The sequence below is a fragment of the Podarcis bocagei genome (assembly GCF_964188305.1).
Source record: "Podarcis bocagei genome assembly, chromosome: 5".
NCBI lineage: Eukaryota > Metazoa > Chordata > Lepidosauria > Squamata > Lacertidae > Podarcis > Podarcis bocagei.
The window spans coordinates 48098214-48118627 of record NC_138129.1 but is presented as its reverse complement, the minus strand read 5'-3'; the positions used below and the strand labels follow the sequence as shown (position 1 = coordinate 48118627).

Genomic DNA, 20414 nt, shown 5'->3' with positions numbered 1-20414 from the left:
TAGTCAGGGATGATGGGACCTCACCCTAAGGCCTTAGTTTTTACAAGTACCATTGTGCTTGTCCAGTGCTGTCTATAACTCATTGCAACCCAATATAATCAGATGAAGTTCAGTTCAGGAGTGCTTTGAGCATTAAATATCCAGAGAAATAAAATTGCCTGCATCTGCCTTGTCAGGAGATGGTACTAGTTACCAATATCAGTCAGTCCCATTTGTAGCAAATTTTTATTTTGCAAGATAAAATGGACAGAGACAAAATGTATAATAAATAGCACCAGCCCATCTACATAAAAATAAATGAACAGCTTAGTCAACTGTACATAATATTGTTTGGCATTTCCTCTTGAGAGTCTGATGGTAAAAAATACCCACAAATGTTTCTTTTAAAGCCCTAAGAATGCAGGCACTGTGGAATTTTTTGCAAACATCAGCAGAAATTAAGAATACATTAAAAGCAATAATTTGATTATCTGCTTCAACAGTAGAAGGGGAGTGTTTGTGTGTAAAAAAAAAAGGATGGCTAATGTCACGGAGACATCTGTTACATCTCTTCTTTTGCTCTAAGACACCGCCTACGCCACAGATGGCAACATGTGGGGATAAAATTAAATGAATGCAAGATTTTCTTCTACTTAACCAATAAGACCTCCTGGTGCTTTGTTTTTGGAGGCTGCTTTTCTCTGCACTGATTTCAGCACTGATGAATCAGCAGGAGGCACATAATGAATTGCTGCATGCTGCTAAAACAGCCTCGAAGGGCACCTAGGTGAAAACTCCAATCCGTCAGTTTTTCAGCTCTGCCAGCAGGGGGAGTAAAAGGGCAAACTTCCAAGTTCAGGCTACCACCCACTTGCAAATAAATATGCCAGTTGAAACAAAACATGTCATAAAAGGTAGCATAAAGGCTCAGCTCATTTTACTTAGAGAGGCTCAAATGTGCACACTTTATTCCAAATTCATATGCCACTTGCTATATCCACCGGACAGAGGTGAAGTTCATAATGAGTTAAGTGGATGCCTTGAACCAATAATGGAATGACGTGCCATCATGCCAGAGCCTCGGACTTTATGACGTCACTGAAGAGGTGCATGGCAATTTTGGTGCGTTTCTCCCCCTCACAAACAAACCAGCATGAACTTGGACCAACTAAGGTGCTATATGCACAAAACATGTTACTATATTGGCTGAATAAAAGATTTCCACTCCTTGGGCAATCCTGTAAACACTTGATTTGTGAGTTGATTCTGTACCAAACACTGTTGGTGCCCCATCTGCTCTCTAGTATGGCACACGACCCAAAAGCACAGCTGTTGCTTTCCGGTGCTCCCCACCAAGCCATTTTAAGACTGAATGCTTTCTACTGCTCTCGTAAGAAAATGTGCTCCCCTACCACTGCCTAAGGAAAAAAGCTTTAAGCCCCTCCCACCTTGCCTCCAAAGGTTCAAGACCTGGTCCTCTCAGTCCCACCCATCACCCAATAAACAATGCCAGTAGATTATTCCTGATCAGTTTCTAAGAACAAATATACCTCGCATATTTGCTGTCCACTCTTATCCACAGTGCTTCTGTAATGAACACCTTTACAAAGCATCTTTTAGTGGTCTTAGCACCGACATTCTGAGTAGATGGTCAGATACAGGCTTCCCTAATACCAAAGCAAAACTATCAATGGCATCTTTCAATTAGGGCAAGGAATCCCGTTTCTTTTTTTAAATTGTTACGCTATGGAAGCCAAAGATATGCCATGAGAGTAACTTTGGTGTGCACCTGCATTTCAACATTTATATTCCTTACAGAAAATGATCACCCCAAGGAGTCATTCTACAGCTCTCACACACATGTACAGTAGTATCAGGGGTTCACCTGAGTATGGGCAACAGGACATTCCCTAGCTAGAAGAGGGCACATTGCCCTGCACAGTGTTAAACCAATGGCTTGGCCTCTGGTCAGAGCTAATGATCTGAATCAGAGAGGTAAGAAGGCTGCGTCCAACGCCACACCAGCATATCCTCTCCTGCCACCCTGTGCGACTCGGTCTGAATACGTGACTCATTTGAAGCGAGGAAGTCCACTGCTCGGTCCCAAACCCGCTTCATTTTTTTCCTGGGGATAAAAAAAAAAAGAGAGCACTGTAACCAAAGCTGAGCATTTGTGCAATGCAGGAAAATGGTGGTCTAATCTAATGCTTAGAGCACGATCAACCAAGGATCATTTCTGTAGCAGCCAACATTTGAAGGTACAAAAGGGGGGAAAAGGCCCCTTTCCAACTTTCCACGTCATTGTAGATATCTCTCTCTCTAAATACTGGAACTCAAAAGACATCTTCTGCAAAAGTGTCAGGCCAAGCAGAAGGAAATATTCATTTGACCCATGAACAATAAACTTATAGAGCTCATTGCTGCAGGTTATCGTGTTCCCGAGCGTAGATGGCTTGAAATGATCAGGCACATCCCTTAAAGACTGGTCCTATCAGTGGCTATTATCTATATTTGGAGGAAAATAGTACTTAGGCATTCCAAATATTGGTGACAAATATGAGGGGATGCTTGCTTCCTCAGCCTGCTTCTCAGGGACAACTGGTTGGCCACCTTTTTGGAAGACTGACCTCATATCTCCATGGTAACTTAATCATGACCTTTAATAAAGGCAAAGAAAAACTCACCTGTCTTGTGGTGGGATGAGTGTGTCTCTGATGTGAAGAATGCCTACATATGGGTACCGTTCCAGATTCTGCTCCCATTCTTTGTAGTGACCTTGGACGGCAGCTGTTGAGAGAACAACGCATGCAGTCAGGAAAATAAGCAAACTGATGAAACTGAGAGGATTTTACCTATAATTTGACTAGCAGGTGAATGTTACCTATGATTTTCTGCACCATTTTATACATGTCCCGTTCCTCTTCTTCCCTTTTCCGCCAGTAATACTTTAGAAGAATCAGAATCCCCCAAAGGAAAGCTAAACCTGTGAGGAAGGAAGCACAGAGATGAAATCTTCTAAATACACACGAGTTAACCTGAAATATTTCATTGCTATCCTTAAGATCAGTTATCAAAGGCGCTCTCTAAAAATTCCCATCCATGCACCCAGCATACAGTGGTACCTCGGGTTACATATGCTTCAGGTTACATACGCTTCAGGTTACAGACTCCGCTAGCCCAGAATAGTACCTCGGGTTAAGAACTTTGCTTCAGGACGAGAACAGAAATCGTGCTGGGGCAGCAGGAGGCCCCATTAGCTAAAGTGGTGCTTCAGGTTAAGAACAGTTTCAGGTTAAGAACGGACCTCCAGAACAAATTAAGTACTTAACTCGAGGTACCACTGTATAGCCATTATGCAGAGATGTGTTTCTTGGAAGGTGCTATACAGCTACATTTGCAATATTTGTAGATTAAAAACAAAATAAAATCAGACTAGCTTTGCTAGTTCACGGGGTATCTCTATGCTTCAGCAAACGAAGTTAAATTACTGTTAACTGAAGACTTCAGTGAAGGATTGAGTTACAAATATGGCAACATAACACTTCGTTTTCACCAACTCGGCAGATCATCACAGTATATCACGTTTTCAGCAAAGAAATTCAGAGCTATCCCAATTTATCCTGACAATTCATAGTGACTGGTCCAAGCAAGCTTTATGACTGAGTGGGAATTTGAAACCTTGTCTCCCCCTCCCAAGTCTAAATCCAAACAACATCCACTATAACACACTAGCTGCATAAAGGCCGACTGCTGGTACTTTCCTCTTAAATCCTGTTCCCATTTATATCATTCACATGCACATTCTTTGCAGGGAATTCCCCCTACAACAGAAGACACCCAATGAGGTCTGCCCATTTGTGCAACGAAAATTCTCTTGCACAGTGGGGTTCTAGGTTTTGCTTCTTCTTCATGCAGCTCCCAAAAATTTCCTTTGGGGGTGGGCAACCTTCTGGAGGTTTGAGGGGGAGAACAGATGGCTGCAGGAGAAAGAGAGGAAGCAGAAACCCTGCTGCACGAATGTATGCCTAACCACACTACTTTGGATCTCACCTAATGTGTGTGCATGATCTGTGCTTAGTCAGCAATGCATGACTAAGAATAATACTGTGACTGTTAAGGAAGCAGGGTATTAATAGTGCCTTGTGAGGAGGAGGGCAGAATTCATTGGGGTAAATGCCAGAGCACAACTGCATGAAGTTGTGGTGCACACAGAGAAACCTCCACGGGATGATTTTCATGAAATGGCAAACACCCACAGTGCATGAGCCAGTCTCAAGACTGCTTCTTGCTGTTAGGCCCAAGATTAAATATTCAGCAATTTCACTCATTATTCCCTCAACCTTCCAGAATCTCATACTGTACAAGACTGTTGGGAGATCTTGGCTGTCACAGATAAAGTAGGGGGAAACTTACTCCAAAAGAATATAAATAGGTTAGTAATTGCTGTATTCAGTGCCCGGCGGAAACGGCAGCCTAAGCCCATCCGGGGACGGGTGGATTCGAGACAAACCACTTGGCTCACTGCGGTAACTGTTTCGGAACTCTCATCGCCTTGTAACCTGAAAGGATGAAGCAGAAATATTCCTTGACTGAACAATGCAAAGAAGTTGATGGTCCATATTTATTATAAACATGCTATCCTCTCCATCACACTCCTTAGTTTCTTGCTCCCAACCTTCTCAGAATATTCCAGCAGTGGCTCATTAACAGCAGATTGAGGAGGATATGAGAGGAGAGCAAACAAAGATAGCACACTAGCAAGGTAGTCCTCTTCTATAGTATTTTTGTTTCTTCTGACAGCACCTCTTAGTACAGTATACAGGAGATTAAACTTTTAAACTGGATTCCCTCCTCCAGTGACTGCACAGAGATCAAGTGAAAGTGTGCATGCATGTTGAGTCTATTTTCCTTGAAACAAATTCCAGCAGTTAATTTTGTTGGGAAAAATGTTAAGTTCACCTACATTAAATGTTGGTGCATCTTTGGAAAAGGATGAGGGGAAAGCCTACAATTATATGCACACCAAATTTATTCTGTGCAAATCTGCAATAAGGAAAAACCTCATCCTGCAAAATAAGAAAATACTAGAAATGGCCACTAGGATAATTCCAGCTCCTAATCCCCACAAAAAGATAGTTTGGCTAACTGTGCCAGAGGAGAAACAAAACAAAACAAATAAATTCTTTCCAGTGGCACCTTAGAGACCAACTAAGTTAGTTACTGGTATGAGGTTTCGTGTGAATGCATACTTCCTCAGATACCAGAGGGGCTTTACAGGAACTTGGCTTCCCATGGACCCAGCAGAGTAAACAGTGATAAGAGAGTCTCAATGCAAGAGATGATTGACTCAGGATATTTAGTAACTGGGCATGGAGTGCATTCAAACCACGTACAGTAGTTGAGTAAATGGACTTGCATGACAGCAGAATGTGTGAATATAGAATTTAAGAGTCTGTACATGCTAGGCCTGGGTGATATATCAATTTATCCCCAGGACCGGTATGAGGAGCAGACCGTGACATCAGTTTCACTCAGCGGTATATCACTGGTGAAACCGCCACTGCTCCTGAGTCCCCTCTGCTGGCAGCATCCACTAGCAGAGGGACTCAGGAGCGGTGGTGGTTTCCCCAATGATATATCACTGAGTGAAACTGCCATTCTACTCTGCCGACGGGCCTCGATACAGCTTGTTCCTCCCTCTGCATCTTTAAACTGAGGAGTGTGCAGCTGCCCTTGCCGCAGTTAAAGAAGCCCCTAGCTCAGCCCTGGCTCACACAAGCCTGCAACAGGGTGGGGGTTCTGTGAAACTGTTCAGTTGAGGGGAGTGTGCTTGCTGTTCTCTGTAGAGAACAGTTAAAGGAGCCCCAATGCTCTGCCTGTGCAAGAGCACGGGGCAATTTCAGCTGGGGGAGGTGACGTTCCCTCCCCCCAGCTGAGCTGCGCAAAGCAACCCTGAAGCTTCTGTTGCTTGTGTGTGAGTGGCAAGAGCACTGGGTCTGTCTCAGCTGGGAGGGGGACCTTTCATCCTCCCAGCTGAGTGGCGCAAACAAGCTGAATTGTCCCACCCTGCGAGCCTGGGTGAAACTCGAGGTGAGAGCTGGGGCAGTTTCACCTGGTGTCTTGCACACAGAGGCCAATGCATCTTGTTTTTTCAACATTGTGGTATATCACCAAACCACAGTGTTTGGCTGGAAATCTGGAAGAGCCCTGATGTAGAATTCCCAGTCTCCAGGCCTTTTCAATCAGTGTATATAAAAAAAATCCAGGTGATCACATTTTTGGCAGCTAACTGATGTCACACCAGGGTTGCAATTAATAGCTCATCCTACAGATAGTCCAAATCAGTTGGCCAAGAAACACTGCTGAGCAGTGCATATAAGCTCCTGACATACTGCATCACACTCAACTTTTTATCCATCCCCATGGATTATTTGGATCCCAAGTTTCTGAAAGATCTTAAAATATGCAGCAGGGTTTCCAAGCACAGCTGTCTTATTTGGTTCTGCTCTTAACAGAACAGTGTCAAATAAGTTCACACAACATTTGTTGGAAAGCCTGCAGCAGGTCTTTAGTATGCTGTACATTCTTATTGAGTTTCATATTGAGCTGCCAGAACAGGAACCATTTGCTCAAGTGTTGATGAAACTCTTAATTATGGTGAATACAAAACTGGGGAGTGTATTTTACGCTTCCAGGCTATGACTTGTAACAGTGAAGAAAATCTTAATTAGAAAGCACTGAATTCCATCCCACCAGCAATTCTAAGCATGTCCCTAAGGGAACAGTGTTTAGCAGTGTGGAGTCTTCCTATACAAAGAATGGAAAAATGGAACACGTTTTCGAACATTAGGTTACAGCAGAGTTTTAGATGATGAGATTAGGGGAGGAGAGTATTTTGTTGTTGCTCACAGCCTCAGGCTTGTTGAATTATTCTACAGCAGTGAGAGTTAAGAAGGCCTCAAAATTATGTCTGAAATCTAATAAACACTACTGAACTGAGGCATTGGCATGTACCAACTTACATGAAAACACAGCAAGACTGTACTTTTGGAATCACCTTCAAAGCATTACTCAGAACTGTATTCCATACTAAAATAATTAAAATTTGGTACCTGGCATTCTATGCAAATTTGTGCACTAATCTCACTGGCTTCAAAAGGGACACATATATAGGCAAATTGTTTTACTCTTCTATCATTCTGCCTTGATAAAAGATTGAATCTGATACCATTTTAACAACAATGGCTCCCCACAACGAACTCGAGGAATTATAGTTATTTATTTATTTTCTTATTATTTTTATATCCTACCTTTCCTCCAAGGAACTCAAGATAGAATACATGATTCTCCCCCTACCCATTTCATCCTCACAACAACTCTGTGAGGCTGAGAAGCAGTGACCAGCCCAAGGTCACCCAGCAAGTTTCACGGCCTATTGGTGATTTGAACCCTGGTACCCCAAGTCTGAGCCCAACACTCTAATCACTACATCACGCTTATAAGTGTGCCGGGACTTCTGTGAAAGGATGAAAGGGCTTATTCAAAACAATCGTTCCCAATATCTTTGGTTAGACTGAAGCCACAGTGGCTGAACAGATTTAAAATCTGTTGTGAAAACAGGGTCCTAACAGGCTAACCCTACCAAAAAAACCCTGAACTGAGACATGACTACAAGCTCCATGAGAAACAGTAAGTCATTTGAGGCCTATGGGAATTTCAACAGTAACTTTTGTAGACAGGACTTCAAATGGAGAGTCTCGAATAAGGAATTCTACACCATACAGAAATAACTAAGATGAGTGGAGATGGAATAATCTTAGCACACTAGCTGGCGTGAATCCCTGGTAACTGCAAAGGAATGCATTTCAAATTGCTATTATCCATCCTTTCCTGCTCACCAAAATAATTGTGTTTTCAAATAGCACATCTGTATTAGAGAGTTTGAAAATATATTTATATGGGCTCCCTGCCGGCAGCAAGTGGCTCTTGATATCTCCCTCACAGTTCAAGAGAGTAATCTATAATATCGGGACGAGACAGGCAAGGAAGTCCTTATAAATATATAATAGGCACTCAGAGAGATGGCATGATTTTTCAAAGAGCTGAAATGATTTGCACAGGGTGATGTTTGCTCTCTAGACACAGTCTGCAGCCGCCATTTACAAATAAACAAACTCATCTGCTGAAAAAAAGCTTATTCTGTTCTTTCAGAACCAACTGAATGACAGCAAGGATATTGCCCTTTATGCCAGTGAGCAAGTTAGCTACTCTCAAGATGTGACCAAGATCATCCAAATTTCGTGTGTTATAGATGCCTTAAAGAGCATAAAACTTCCCTTTAATATAACTACATTTACTTCGAGCACAAGAGAACAGGAACAAATGCTCCGTGAATCTCCTGAATTTAAACCACATGAAAGCTAGGCCAGCACAACCAAGCTCATATTTCAACCACCTGCATAAAGTACATGGTATTCAGTATCAACCAGTTAAAACAAAATAAAATTAATAAATTTCAGAGGACTGGAATCAGTTTTACAGTCCACCTGAAAGACCAGAAAAGGCACAGTGTACCCTTGTTCCATAACTGAGAGATCACTGCATTCTGAACTGTTGGTATTTCAAGCAACACCCTGGTATTAGCAGGGAGAGAGTCTCAGGTTTCTCAGTTATGATGTGCCAGAATATTGCTTACCTCATATGATCCAATGAGGTTTCAGACTGAGAAATGACAGCCAGTCTATGTACTGAGTTATATCCAGAGCAGTGCTAAATAAGCATCCTGTCAGCACAAGGATTTCTGAGTGTGCAGTGGGACTTCCCCTACCTTCCCCCTGTAGGGTAGGCTGTTATCATCTCCATATTACAGGTATGAATGTGAGAGCAACTGTCCTAAGGAGATGTAAGATTTGAACCAGGAAGTCCCCATCATTACACCACACTAGTTTCCACAAATAAAAAAGAAATAAAGTGTAACAGCCAAGCATTACAAGTCAGGCCTGCAAACATCATCAAGGCCACATTAAGGCAGTTGGAGGGATGGTGCAGTTCATCAAACAGCCCCCTCTTCCTCCCAAAAGGAATGCATGAAATAAAGTACCAGAAAATATGTCAAGATATTTCTTAAAGACTCACAAATTTATTATTACTTTCATGGACTATCAAATAAATACTCTGAGAATGCAGTTTTACAGCCTATAGCAAAACACGAACATTTTGACAACCAACAAAATGAATACACACGCGTTTTTATATTTTATACTCAAATCTCATTGGTTTTGCTCACTTCCTAACCTGTGTCAGTCAGTCAAACCTGTGTCGCATGCATGTTGTGGAGATACAGGAGGAGGCATTAAATGGCTACAAAAGGGGACTTGGTGCTTTTATCATAGGTGTCAACTTTTGGTTCCTTTAACCAGAGCGATGCACCTTTGTACTACAAAAGCGCCAGATTTTTCTGCCCACTCCCACTTAAATATACCTCCAAGGCTTCAACCAATACTAACCTGGCCAGATGGTTGGATGCTTTAGATGCACAATTCCACTCGTGTTCAGCTGTGATTGCTCCCAGGTTAGAGTGCACAATAGATTTATTACTAAGGAGTTATTTTAGACCTATATCCTGTGTTAGAAACTAGGTTATGTCTAGGCACACTTTTTTATAACAAGAATACAAAGCTGAAAATGAATTAACTGCTGCTAAAATATTATGTTCATTTTTCCGATGGTCTAGTCCTTTCCCTGCCCACCCCTACTATTTTTTAAGAGTGTCTGTTCTCCAGCTTTCAGAGTAGCTGGAAGTGGGGAGGCAGAAAAAGTCCTCCTTCCACTATGCAGTTTTAATCTGAAATCTTAGGTGCAGTACTGTGCCCAGAGCTCAGAAACTGCTTGCACTAATGAAATTCCTTAACGCAAAATGCGCCTAGAACAATGGGAGTTTCGAACACTACCTATAGCCACTGGGGGTGGGGGATTGTGGAGAGCAGATCGGTTTTCTTTCATTTTAAAAAGGAACAAAATGGAATGGAAAGAAACTATAGAAATCCCAAGGACAGAAGCAGGAAAGGAAAGCACACTCTAACAGGGAGAGGAGAAAAGCAGCTCTTTAGAACTGCAGGGATTCCTGTACTATGTTGTCCAAATAACTCACTCATCACAGTTCTGACTTCATTCACAGACTACAAACACAGAAAAGTGGGAGTAGCCAGGCTGGCTTATCTCTCAGAAATTGCTTAAAAGGGTGTTTGCACATCTTGCTTTATAAGATGTAGGGGGACACTGAAGAGGAGGAGGAGGAGTAGGAGGAGGAGAAGAGAAAGGAAGCTCAGTCCAAGCCCCCTTGCAGGCATTGGGCCCTGGTACAACTGCACCTTTATAAATCCAGCCTTTCATTTCTTTGAGAGTTATGGAGCTGCACAGCTAGCAACTATGACCTTCCAGATGCCCGTCAACCCATGTTTTGGCAATCTCAGGCAGAAAGCAAAAGGAGGTGAATTACCAAACCACAGGTGGGCAACTTGGTGGGTATCAAATTCTGCAGATCAAATGCAAATCTAAATAAAAACATCTTACAGTGCCAGGTTTAGAAGAACACTTGTAGTTAGCTAGTTCTAGAAGCCTGGGGGGTCTTCCTAGGGAAAGTCTTACATTGCTTGTTTTTCAAACAGTCACTTATGGTTCCCTGAGTCACATCTCCACTGAATCTCATGGGATAGTGAACAGATATGGAGATAAATTTAACACAGGTCATTCCAATGAACTTACCATATGCCCGAGTCTCTGTGATTGTCCAGTAACCGCTGCAAAGCATCCGCAAACCTTTGTGCACTGTAGGCAGTCACATTCTGTAAGGAAGTGGGCCCCAAGATGTAAATTCTGCATTCAGCTAGCAGTGAGACTTTTCTGTAAATACATTCTTTCCATATTATTTAATTTATTATATTTATATTCCACCTGCTTTTCCACAGAATTTGAGAAAATATGCATAGGGCACCCACCCAGGTAGTCTCCTATTTACAGCACAATTAGTTTAGCAACACTTTAAATACATTAAAATGAGTGTTAGGATTCTATTCAGTTTTTCAAGTAGCTAAGATTATAATTTTATGATCATATTTGATGCAGGAACACACTCCATAGGTGTGCATAACTATAGTATACTAACAATCCTTTTCTATAGAGAGGTACACAAAAGAAAAGAGGAAAGCAATGTGTTTAGTACTGCTTTGTAAGCAACGACTTTAAAATGCTGGAAGATTTTGGTTTCTCAAATGGAAAAAGAAACTGCAAGTTTCAGCAGTCATATTATTTAGGTTTTCCAACACAACAACCCAAATAAAAAAATGCCAACCAAGTAACAGCCAAAATAATAATAACAATTACTGAAGGGAAAAAATAAAATAGAAGGTAGTTTTAATGCACTAAATAGCAGATACAAATATATACCATAATAGAAAAATGTCATGACCTTGCTTACCTCTATATATTCCTTTGCCACACTAACTGGAATGCATTTACTTTCTAGATTATCAGGGTTTCCACACTCAAAGTTGCCTGGTGGTGGTGGGAGAGACAGAAAAAATTATTGACATGGAAATCATGAAAGTTGCCAAATAGTACAGAAGCACTGAGCTAAGTTTCTTTTTAAAGCACTTTTAATGCTAGCCAAAATGTTTTTACAGAATATAGACCTGGTTTAGTTTTATGACTTAATAAAATTTGCAGTGCTGTATATACGCTAGCATAAGGCAATCAAACCTCACATTTATTCCAAGAGAGCAGCTCATACCCTTGAAGAAATGCATGTATGTGTTCCTCCTTTGTGTAACTGTACCTTGCCTAATGCTTTGGGCTAATAGGATACTATTAAACAGTGCCTGAAAAATTTACTGAATTATACAAAGATTTATAACATGTCTGAGGACACCCCCCACATGCCCCTTAAAAAAATGCTTTCATGATGATTCACATTCGGGATGGGATCAGGGATGTTACACGTTGACCGGCTTCCAATGCTGAAAAAGTTTTAGGGTGGGCCTGCCACTTAGCTTCTGGTCAGGTTATGTTCTGTGGTTCACCTGATGCCTTCATTACAAATCTTTAGGTGCCAGGCGAAAACATTTCTCTATAACCAGGCCTATGGCTGATTAACATTCTATGGCCCTTAAAATGTGCTTGTGGGAGGAGGGCTAATGCTTTGTTCTTGTTTTTATTATGTATTTTGTTTTCGCCATTTTGTTGTGACTGCCTGTGATCTTTGGAAGAAGGGTGGCATACTAGTACTACAACTTTCACAATAAACACAAGAGGGGAGTGAGACGGGATTGCTGCCTTTTGTAATGGACACTCTAAGATACAGCCTGACAAGCAGTTGTCCAGTGCCAGTTTTCTTTTGAAAACTGGTTTCTCATCTGCAAGGCCATGAAGCCATCAAAAACGCTTTGATATTTCCACCACACGCTGATGACACAACCCAATTTTAAACTTAAACTTCAAAATCTGAACTGAAAAGCAGCCTAATTATTCAGGAGTGCAAGCAGTTTATGCACCGCCCCCCACTGTGAATGTACAGCACTGTGGTTATAAAGAACATAACCAGACATTGATTTTTAGTTCAAAAGACTTTTAAGTATCCTTCCCTGCAGAGTGGCCACAAGGTAAGAAAATGTGATGTACAAAGAACAAACAAATTAATTTCAACAAAGCTTAAGAACCACTGAAATTCAGGAAACAAGCCTACTATATGAAACAGTGGCATAAAACCCCTACCATCCACTGCCCACACAGTAGTTTTGGCCAGCTATTAAAATGTCTGTTGTGCTGACAGCTGCAAAAAAAATTAACATTCAAGATACCAACTACCTTGAAAACTACGCAAGAAGTTATTTGACAGTGCCATCCTTTGCATTCTGATTTGAAAGTCCCACTGTGTCCAATGTGTGCAGAGGATTACAGCCTACTGCATCTAGGACCTTGTTGGTGTTAAATAAATGCTGCCTAGTAGTGATCTCCAAAGGTTTTTCCAGACACAGTTCAGTTCTGCAATGCAGATGGGGATACATACAGAGAAACGTAATGGTTAATGATATAAAATGGGCCAGCCTGGTGGAAAGGGGGCATATACATTGCTGTGATCAGGGAACTCATTCCTGGAAACATTCCATATATCCAGGATGAGATAGGTGAAGGATGAGCTCACCATCAGCACACAACCATGGCTTTCACAAGGAAAAGCGTATCAATATCCTTTGGGATATTTTGATTAGACAGCTGCTAAATGTAACAGTGTTCTGGAAATTGTTGGATTGTGTTGGCCAGCCCTTTAAAACTATGCTGTGTATCTGTGAAAGCTAGAAGAAGGTCTTGAACTTAACTTGTGAACTGCATCTTTATTTTGGACATGGAGTGGGCGTCACATCAGGAAAGCACACCTGAGAAATGCTTGACATAGCACAAATGCTAAGGTTATGTTAGCATAAGGATTTTCCTTACTTGATGGAACCTTGTCCCCCTCTCTTCTCATCAAATTTGTACTGTGCTTTCCCCCATCCTCCCAAAGCTGATTTGGGAATGGCACAGCGTATCTACAGTTGGAGGAAAGGAGGGAATACCCATTGCGCTAGTGGGAATCCTTGCATGGTCTCACACTAGCACAATGGATTAGTCGACTATGACCCTAAATCTCATTTTATCTAAGTGAAAACATCAGTGCCATACTAGGGCGTCATTGTTTTAATAATAATGCAGCTCAGATTTAGAAAGGCTGTTTCCCCTACATTCCTCTGCAGCCTTTGAAGGGAAACAAAACAGTCCTCGCTGTTTTAAATTCAAATTAAGGTTGAAAATAGCTAGCTAGTATACACCTATTTTCTTTGAACAAAGTGTTTGGTAAAAAGATAAATGAGAACTCACCAGCTTGAACTGCAAGATAATTGTATAGTTCATACAGAATGGTCATTACCATTTCTTCATGTTTTTCCTGACAGTACTGAAAAATTAAGAGAGAAAATTATTCAACAGATCTTTAATTCAACCAACTACAAAAATTACAACTATTAAATAGGACATTTCTCATGTGCTCTAATTTAGCTACTGAAAACTATGGATGGACTCATAAGACCTCATTTCTTGCCAGAAGTTTAATTCTCTCTTTCTGCAAATGTCATTGCTAAAGTATATCATTTTGTATGATGACAGGGAGAATGAGTGGACTCAATATATATCAGTTCCCTTCACTGCAGTCACTATCAGAATAAAACCCATCACATCCTGTGGATTATGTGCACTGTAAAACATTGGATTTTGGGGTGGGGGGGGTACAAAAGCTATACAGCCCTCAGATCTCAAATTATAATATTCTAAGTAAGTTTGATGATAAATAATCTTAAATCTACGTATGTACAAAAAACAAATTAAGGGCTTTCATTTTAATTATAACCAGTCATTAGTTTGCACCAGGCGTCCTATTGGGAAGACCCAGTTTTCTGAGTGCATGTTCTGGAAGTTGGGCAATAGGGGCAGTACAGGATTCCTTTTGGTGTACCGACCTCCCCGCTGCACCAAGGATTCCCTGCCCGAGCTGCTTCAGGTCGTGGCGGATGTTCTCCTGGAGACACCTAGCCTGGTTGTCCTAGGGGATTTTAACATCCATGCCGACACGACCTTACAAGGGGCCGCTCGGGACTTCGTGGAAAGCATGGCCTCCATGGGGCTGTCCCTGAATAAGTCTGGCCCAACCCATAGCCGTGGACATGCCTTGGACCTGGTGTTTACCTCTATGGATGTTAGTGATCTGACACTAAGTAAAAGCGAAATGAAAGAAGTGCCATGGTCAGATCACTTCCTGGTGCAACTGGACTTCTCTGCGACCCATCCCCTCTGCAGGGAGGTGGGACCAATTCGGATGGTCCGCCCCCGCCACTTAATGGATCCAAATGGTTTCCAGAGAGTGATAGGGGATGCTTTATCCCATGTTGATGGCCTTTCAGCCGATTCCCTGGTGGCCCGCTGGAATGTGGAGTTAACCAGGGCTATTGACTGTTTGGCTCCGAAGCGCCCTCTCCGATTGCATGGAGCCCGGACAGCCCCGTGGTTTTCCACGGATCTGAGGGCAATGAAACAATCGTTGAGACGGCTAGAGCGCCGGTGGCGGATAACTCATTCCGAATCTGACCGGACACAGGTTAGAGCTCAACGTCGAGCCTACCAAGTGGCGATAGCGACGGCGAAGAAGAATTTCTTCACCGCCTCTATTGCATCTGCAGAAAACAGCAGCAGGAGACTTTTTCAGGTGGTTCACAATTTAGCGGAACCACCTGCAACATCGGGGCCCAGTACGGGCCACATGTTCTCCTGCAATGATTTTGCAAAGTTTTTTGCAGATAAAATCGCCCAGATTCGGGAAGAAGTAGACTCCACCGTGGGAGCAGGGCTGGGGCGGGAGAGTGCTAGAGTTCTGTCTAGTCAAGTTGAGTGGGATCAATTTCAATCTGTTACCTCCGAGGATGTGGACAGGCTGCTTGGACGAGTGAAACCAACCACCTGTCTCCTGGATCCTTGCCCATCCTGGCTTATAAAAGCTAGCCGGGAAGGACTGGGCGATGGGCTTCGTGGGGTGGTGAATGCTTCCCTCCGTGAGGGAGCCTTCCCAGACCCGCTGAAAGAGGCGGTTATTAAACCGCTTCTTAAAAAACCATCTTTAGATGCGGCCACGATGGCCAACTATCGCCCAGTCTCAAATCTTCCATTCCTGGGCAAGGTGATTGAGCGAGTGGTTGCTGAACAACTCCAGGCACGCCTGGAAGAAGCGGACCATTTGGATCCCTTCCAGTCGGGATTCAGGCCTCATCATGGGACTGAAACTGCCTTGGTCACACTGGTTGATGATCTCCGGCGGGCTAGGGACAAAGGTGAGAGCTGTTTCCTAGTTCTGCTGGATCTCTCAGCGGCGTTTGATACCATCGACCATAGCATCCTTCTGGACCGTCTTGAGGGGCTGGGAGCTGGGGGCACTGTTATACAGTGGTTCCGCTCCTTCCTCCTGGGCCGTGTTCAGAAAGTGGTGGTGGGGGATGAGTGTTCAGACCCTTGGGCCCTCACTTGTGGGGTGCCTCAGGGTTCTGTCCTCTCCCCCATGCTTTTTAACATCTATATGAAGCCGCTGGGAGAGATCATCAGGAGGTTTGGGCTGGGTGTTCATCAGTATGCGGATGACACCCAGCTCTACCTCTCTTTTAAATCAGAACCAGTGAAGGCGGTGAAGGTCCTGTGTGAGTGTCTGGAGGCGGTTGGAGGATGGATGGCGGCTAACAGATTGAGGTTGAATCCTGACAAGACAGAAGTACTGTTTTTGGGGGACAGGAGGCGGGCAGGTGTGGAGGATTCCCTGGTCCTGAATGGGGTAACTGTGCCCCTGAAGGACCAGGTGCGCAGCCTGGGAGTCATTTTGGACTCACAGCTGTCCATGGAGGCACAGGTCAAATCTGTGTCCAGGGCAGCTGTTTACCAGCTCCATCTGGTACGTAGGCTGAGACCCTATCTGCCTGCGGACTGTCTCGCCAGAGTGGTGCATGCTCTGGTTATCTCCCGCTTGGACTACTGCAATGCGCTCTACGTGGGGCTACCTTTGAAGGTGACGCGGAAACTACAACTAATCCAGAATGCGGCAGCTAGACTGGTGACTGGGAGCGGCCGCCGAGACCATATAACACCGGTCTTGAAAGACCTGCATTGGCTCCCAGTACGTTTCCGAGCACAATTCAAAGTGTTGGTGCTGACCTTTAAAGCCCTAAACGGCCTCGGTCCAGTATACCTGAAGGAGCGTCTCCACCCCCATCAGTCTGCCCGGACGCTGAGGTCCAGCGCCGAGGGCCTTCTGGCGGTTCCCTCATTGCGAGAAGCAAAGCTACAGGGAACCAGGCAGAGGGCCTTCTCGGTAGTGGCGCCCGCCCTGTGGAACGCCCTTCCAGCAGATGTCAAAGCGATAAACAACTACCTGACATTCAGGAGACATCTTAAGGCAGCCCTGTTCAGGGAAGTTTTTAACGTGTGATATTTTACTGTATTTTTGGTTTTTATGGAAGCCGCCCAGAGTGGCTGGGGAGGCCCAGCCAGATGGGCGGGGTATAAATAATAAATTATTATTATTATTATTATTACTATATTGTATAACAAGGTTTGTCTTATTCAGCTACATGTTACAGAAAAAGTTACAACTCATGTGTACATCAGGAGAGATTAAAGGCTGTTAGCTCTATTAAGCTTGTTATTGAAAAGTAGCTTTACAGATGAAATCCTTGTCACAAATCAGTCTCACTTTTGTTACAACTGACTAACGAATATTTCTGTAAGATAAGAAGGATTTAGATTTGCAGCAGCTTAGATTTACATGGTCTGAATTACTAATCTATAAGAAGCTGTCTGTTAATTGCACACCAATAAATCATTAGATTTCTCTTGGAAAATAGCAGAGGCTTACTTCTGTAGCAACACAGATACTAAGTGACCTGTGGGCAGTGCTTTTTTCTAAAAAAAATGTTTAGGAATACTCGCATTTTCCTACTCATAATGAAATACTGTCCCTCAATGAGGCCAAACTTAGACTCACAAAATGTTTACAGTTCTGCGTGTGTCCCCCCCCCCCCCCGAAAAAATGCACTGCCTGTGGCCCTCCAGATATTGTTGGACCAAACTCCTCATCATCTCTAGCCTTTGGCCAAACTGGCTGGGGCTGATAGCAGTCACAGGTAAGCTGTACATTGTACTTATTAACGAAATTTAACATTGGAGATAGTAAGAAGATTCACACTTACACCTTCTTTAGTTCTTTCACAATCCATGGACAATAGGTTAACTGTGAATGAGAAGAAATAAGGATTTATTTTTTTAAAAAAACAATGAGTCTTGTAGCATCTTCAAAACTAACAGATTCATTGTGGCATAAACTTTTGCGAATTAAATCCCACTTCGTTTTGTTACAGAAGATGGACATGGCTACCGTTCTGGAATTTATTTTCTAAGCATTTTATTTTGTTAAACCTGCAATACGAACCTAATAATGTTCATTGGAAGTGCCCCATTTTGTTCAATGGGACTTACTGCAAAGTTAAGCACCCATAGATTTCCCATCAAAAGGAAATGATTGACATAACATAGTAACAAGACAAGAGAAATAACTATTCTGCATTCATGTCAAAATAAGCACATTTGTTTACTTTGCAGAGTATCTGGGGTTTTGATTCTGAATATAACTATAGACAGAAAATGTGATCAAGCTTATTGAACACTTATGGATTAAAACATAGTGCAGACAAATCTTGACTGAGACAGTATTTTGCTATCATACTGTAGGAAAAGTTACTTTGTAATGCTGGTGAAAGGATGCTACATCCCACTACCTCATCATAAATCTGTAACATAAGGGTAACAGCCAATATATATTGCCACATAAAAGTTCACCAGATTTTAAAATACAAGTGGGTGGGAAGAGTCTTTTACACATTTTCCCACAATGCTTTGCAAAAACAGTGACCAGAAAAACTGTCCAATTGATCATGAATTTGTAGTCACTGAAGTAACTGTTATGACTTTTGGAATGGTAGTCTAAGACAGTGAAGGAAACATCCTATTAGTAACAACCATGGTCACCTCCCACTTGTCATTCTAAAGTCATACAAGAGAATTATTATTTGATACATCAGGAGAATTCAGTCTATCCTTTTCAAAAGGTAGAAAGAACCTTTTCATCTGCTTAATCTCTTTGGTGTGTGCAACTATTAAACATTTCAAGAGCAGTAGTTGCTAGGCAGCCAATCTGAAAGACATCACAAAGCTTTCTTTTGAAAACATATCCTTAGAACCTGGGCCAGGACAAACTTCCTATAATGGTTATTTGAAAAGGTATTCATCCTTAGGCTATGCACACACTATAACTTTCAAGCACATTGCAACATTCTTTCCCTCAAAGGATTCTGGGTACTGTAGTTAACCCATCATTGAGTTACAATTCCTAGCAACCCTTAACAAACTACAGTGCCTAGAATTCATTGAGGGGGGAAATGTGAGCATGCGGCCTCAGTCATTTTTGTACATTGATTATGAGCTTTTGAAGGAATGGATGCTAACTTTTGCCACAAAAAAGTTCTACAAGCTGTGTTTCTGTAAGCAACAAGCTGAAAAGAAAAGGGACTGGAACAACAAAACTCTAAATGAGGCTATCTGTAAGAGGAAGAAGAGATGGAAGCGGTGTTGAAGAGGAAAAGCAGCGTTACATCCTGCACACGTACAATTCTCAGGCCCTTCCAGTCGGGGAGGTCCCATCATCTTCACCCAAAGGATGCCCAGGAAAATGACCAGCAGTCCTATGGTTGCCAGCCACAGGAACCAGGAGAGATAAAATTCTAGGCCTCTGCCTTTCCTCCTTATGCCCTGAGCTTGGGGTTTCAAGCCTACATGCTGGCGCGTCCCATCCCAACGTGTCTCCCTACTCAGCTCTCTTGCCCCCCATGGTGGTGTTTTCAAATTCCTGGGTGGGAGCCCAACCTCCTTCTGCGCTTTCCACGGGGACCTGTAGGTCAGCCCCTCTTCACTCCTTTGGGTCAGCGACCCCAAATAGGAGCTTGGAGTGACCCTCCTTTCGGCCTCTAGGTGGGCCCTGTTACTGAAGGAGCTGGGGGTGACCCCCCTTTCGGCCTCTAGCTGGGCCCTGTTACTGAAGCCTGCAGCACTGCCCCCCACCACGGGGGGCTTCCAGGAAAGGCTGGGGCTCACGCTCTGCTCGTTTTCCCACCACTTGCTGGGACTTAACCCTATTCCACCTCCTGGGGATGCTGCTCCCCACGAAGGGCTGGAGGTGAACCTGGGAGCCGCCGCCTCCCTTTGGTAAGGGGCCTCGAAGCCTTCTCCCGCCTCCAGCCGGGCTCTCCTCGAAGCCAACCCGCTACTGCCCTCCTCCCAGAGGCTGCTCGGCGTCGCTCCCTCCCGAGCCGTCAACTGGGGCCTCCGGGCGGCGGCGAGCCCGCTGTCTGCCCGCCAGTCATTACTCTGAGGCAGCAGCCCTCGACTCCCGCTCGCCGCCTCCCGACGAGGCGGCTCGTAGTCGTTCCCTTCTTCTTCTTCTTCCTCCTCCTCCTCCTCCTCCTCGCTCTCCTCCCTCCTAACCGGGACGCGGGGCCCCCGGGGAGCCGCCTTGGGCCCGGCCGCGGCCTTGGGCCTCGCGGGCCTGCTCGGGCCCTGAGGGTGTGTCCGGGCGGCGCTGCCGCGGCTCCTCAGCCCAGCGGCCACCTCGGCCCTCAGCCGGGTGAGTTTCTTGGCGTAGAGCTTGCGGGTGGAATCGGTAATGGGCCCCGGCTGGTAGCCGAGGGCCAGCAGCTCCGCCCGCAGCTCTGCGTCTGACAGACCCGCTGCGGCCATAGCCAGAGAGGAGCGGAGGAGCGCCA

General features: G+C 43.8%; 1 protein-coding gene across 1 annotated transcript; it reads right to left on the bottom strand.

The window, feature by feature from the left end:
* Nucleotides 1-206: 206 nt before the first annotated feature.
* Nucleotides 207-20414, bottom strand: LEMD2 (LEM domain nuclear envelope protein 2). Its single transcript, XM_081195271.1, has 9 exons — nt 19263-20414; nt 17790-17830; nt 13891-13966; nt 11456-11532; nt 10744-10823; nt 4393-4538; nt 2861-2962; nt 2664-2766; nt 207-2104 (listed from the first exon to the last, which is right to left on the bottom strand). The coding sequence occupies exons 1-9, from the start codon at nt 20386-20388 to the stop codon at nt 1954-1956; spliced, it is 1902 nt and encodes a 633-aa protein (XP_081051397.1). The 5' UTR covers nt 20389-20414; the 3' UTR covers nt 207-1953.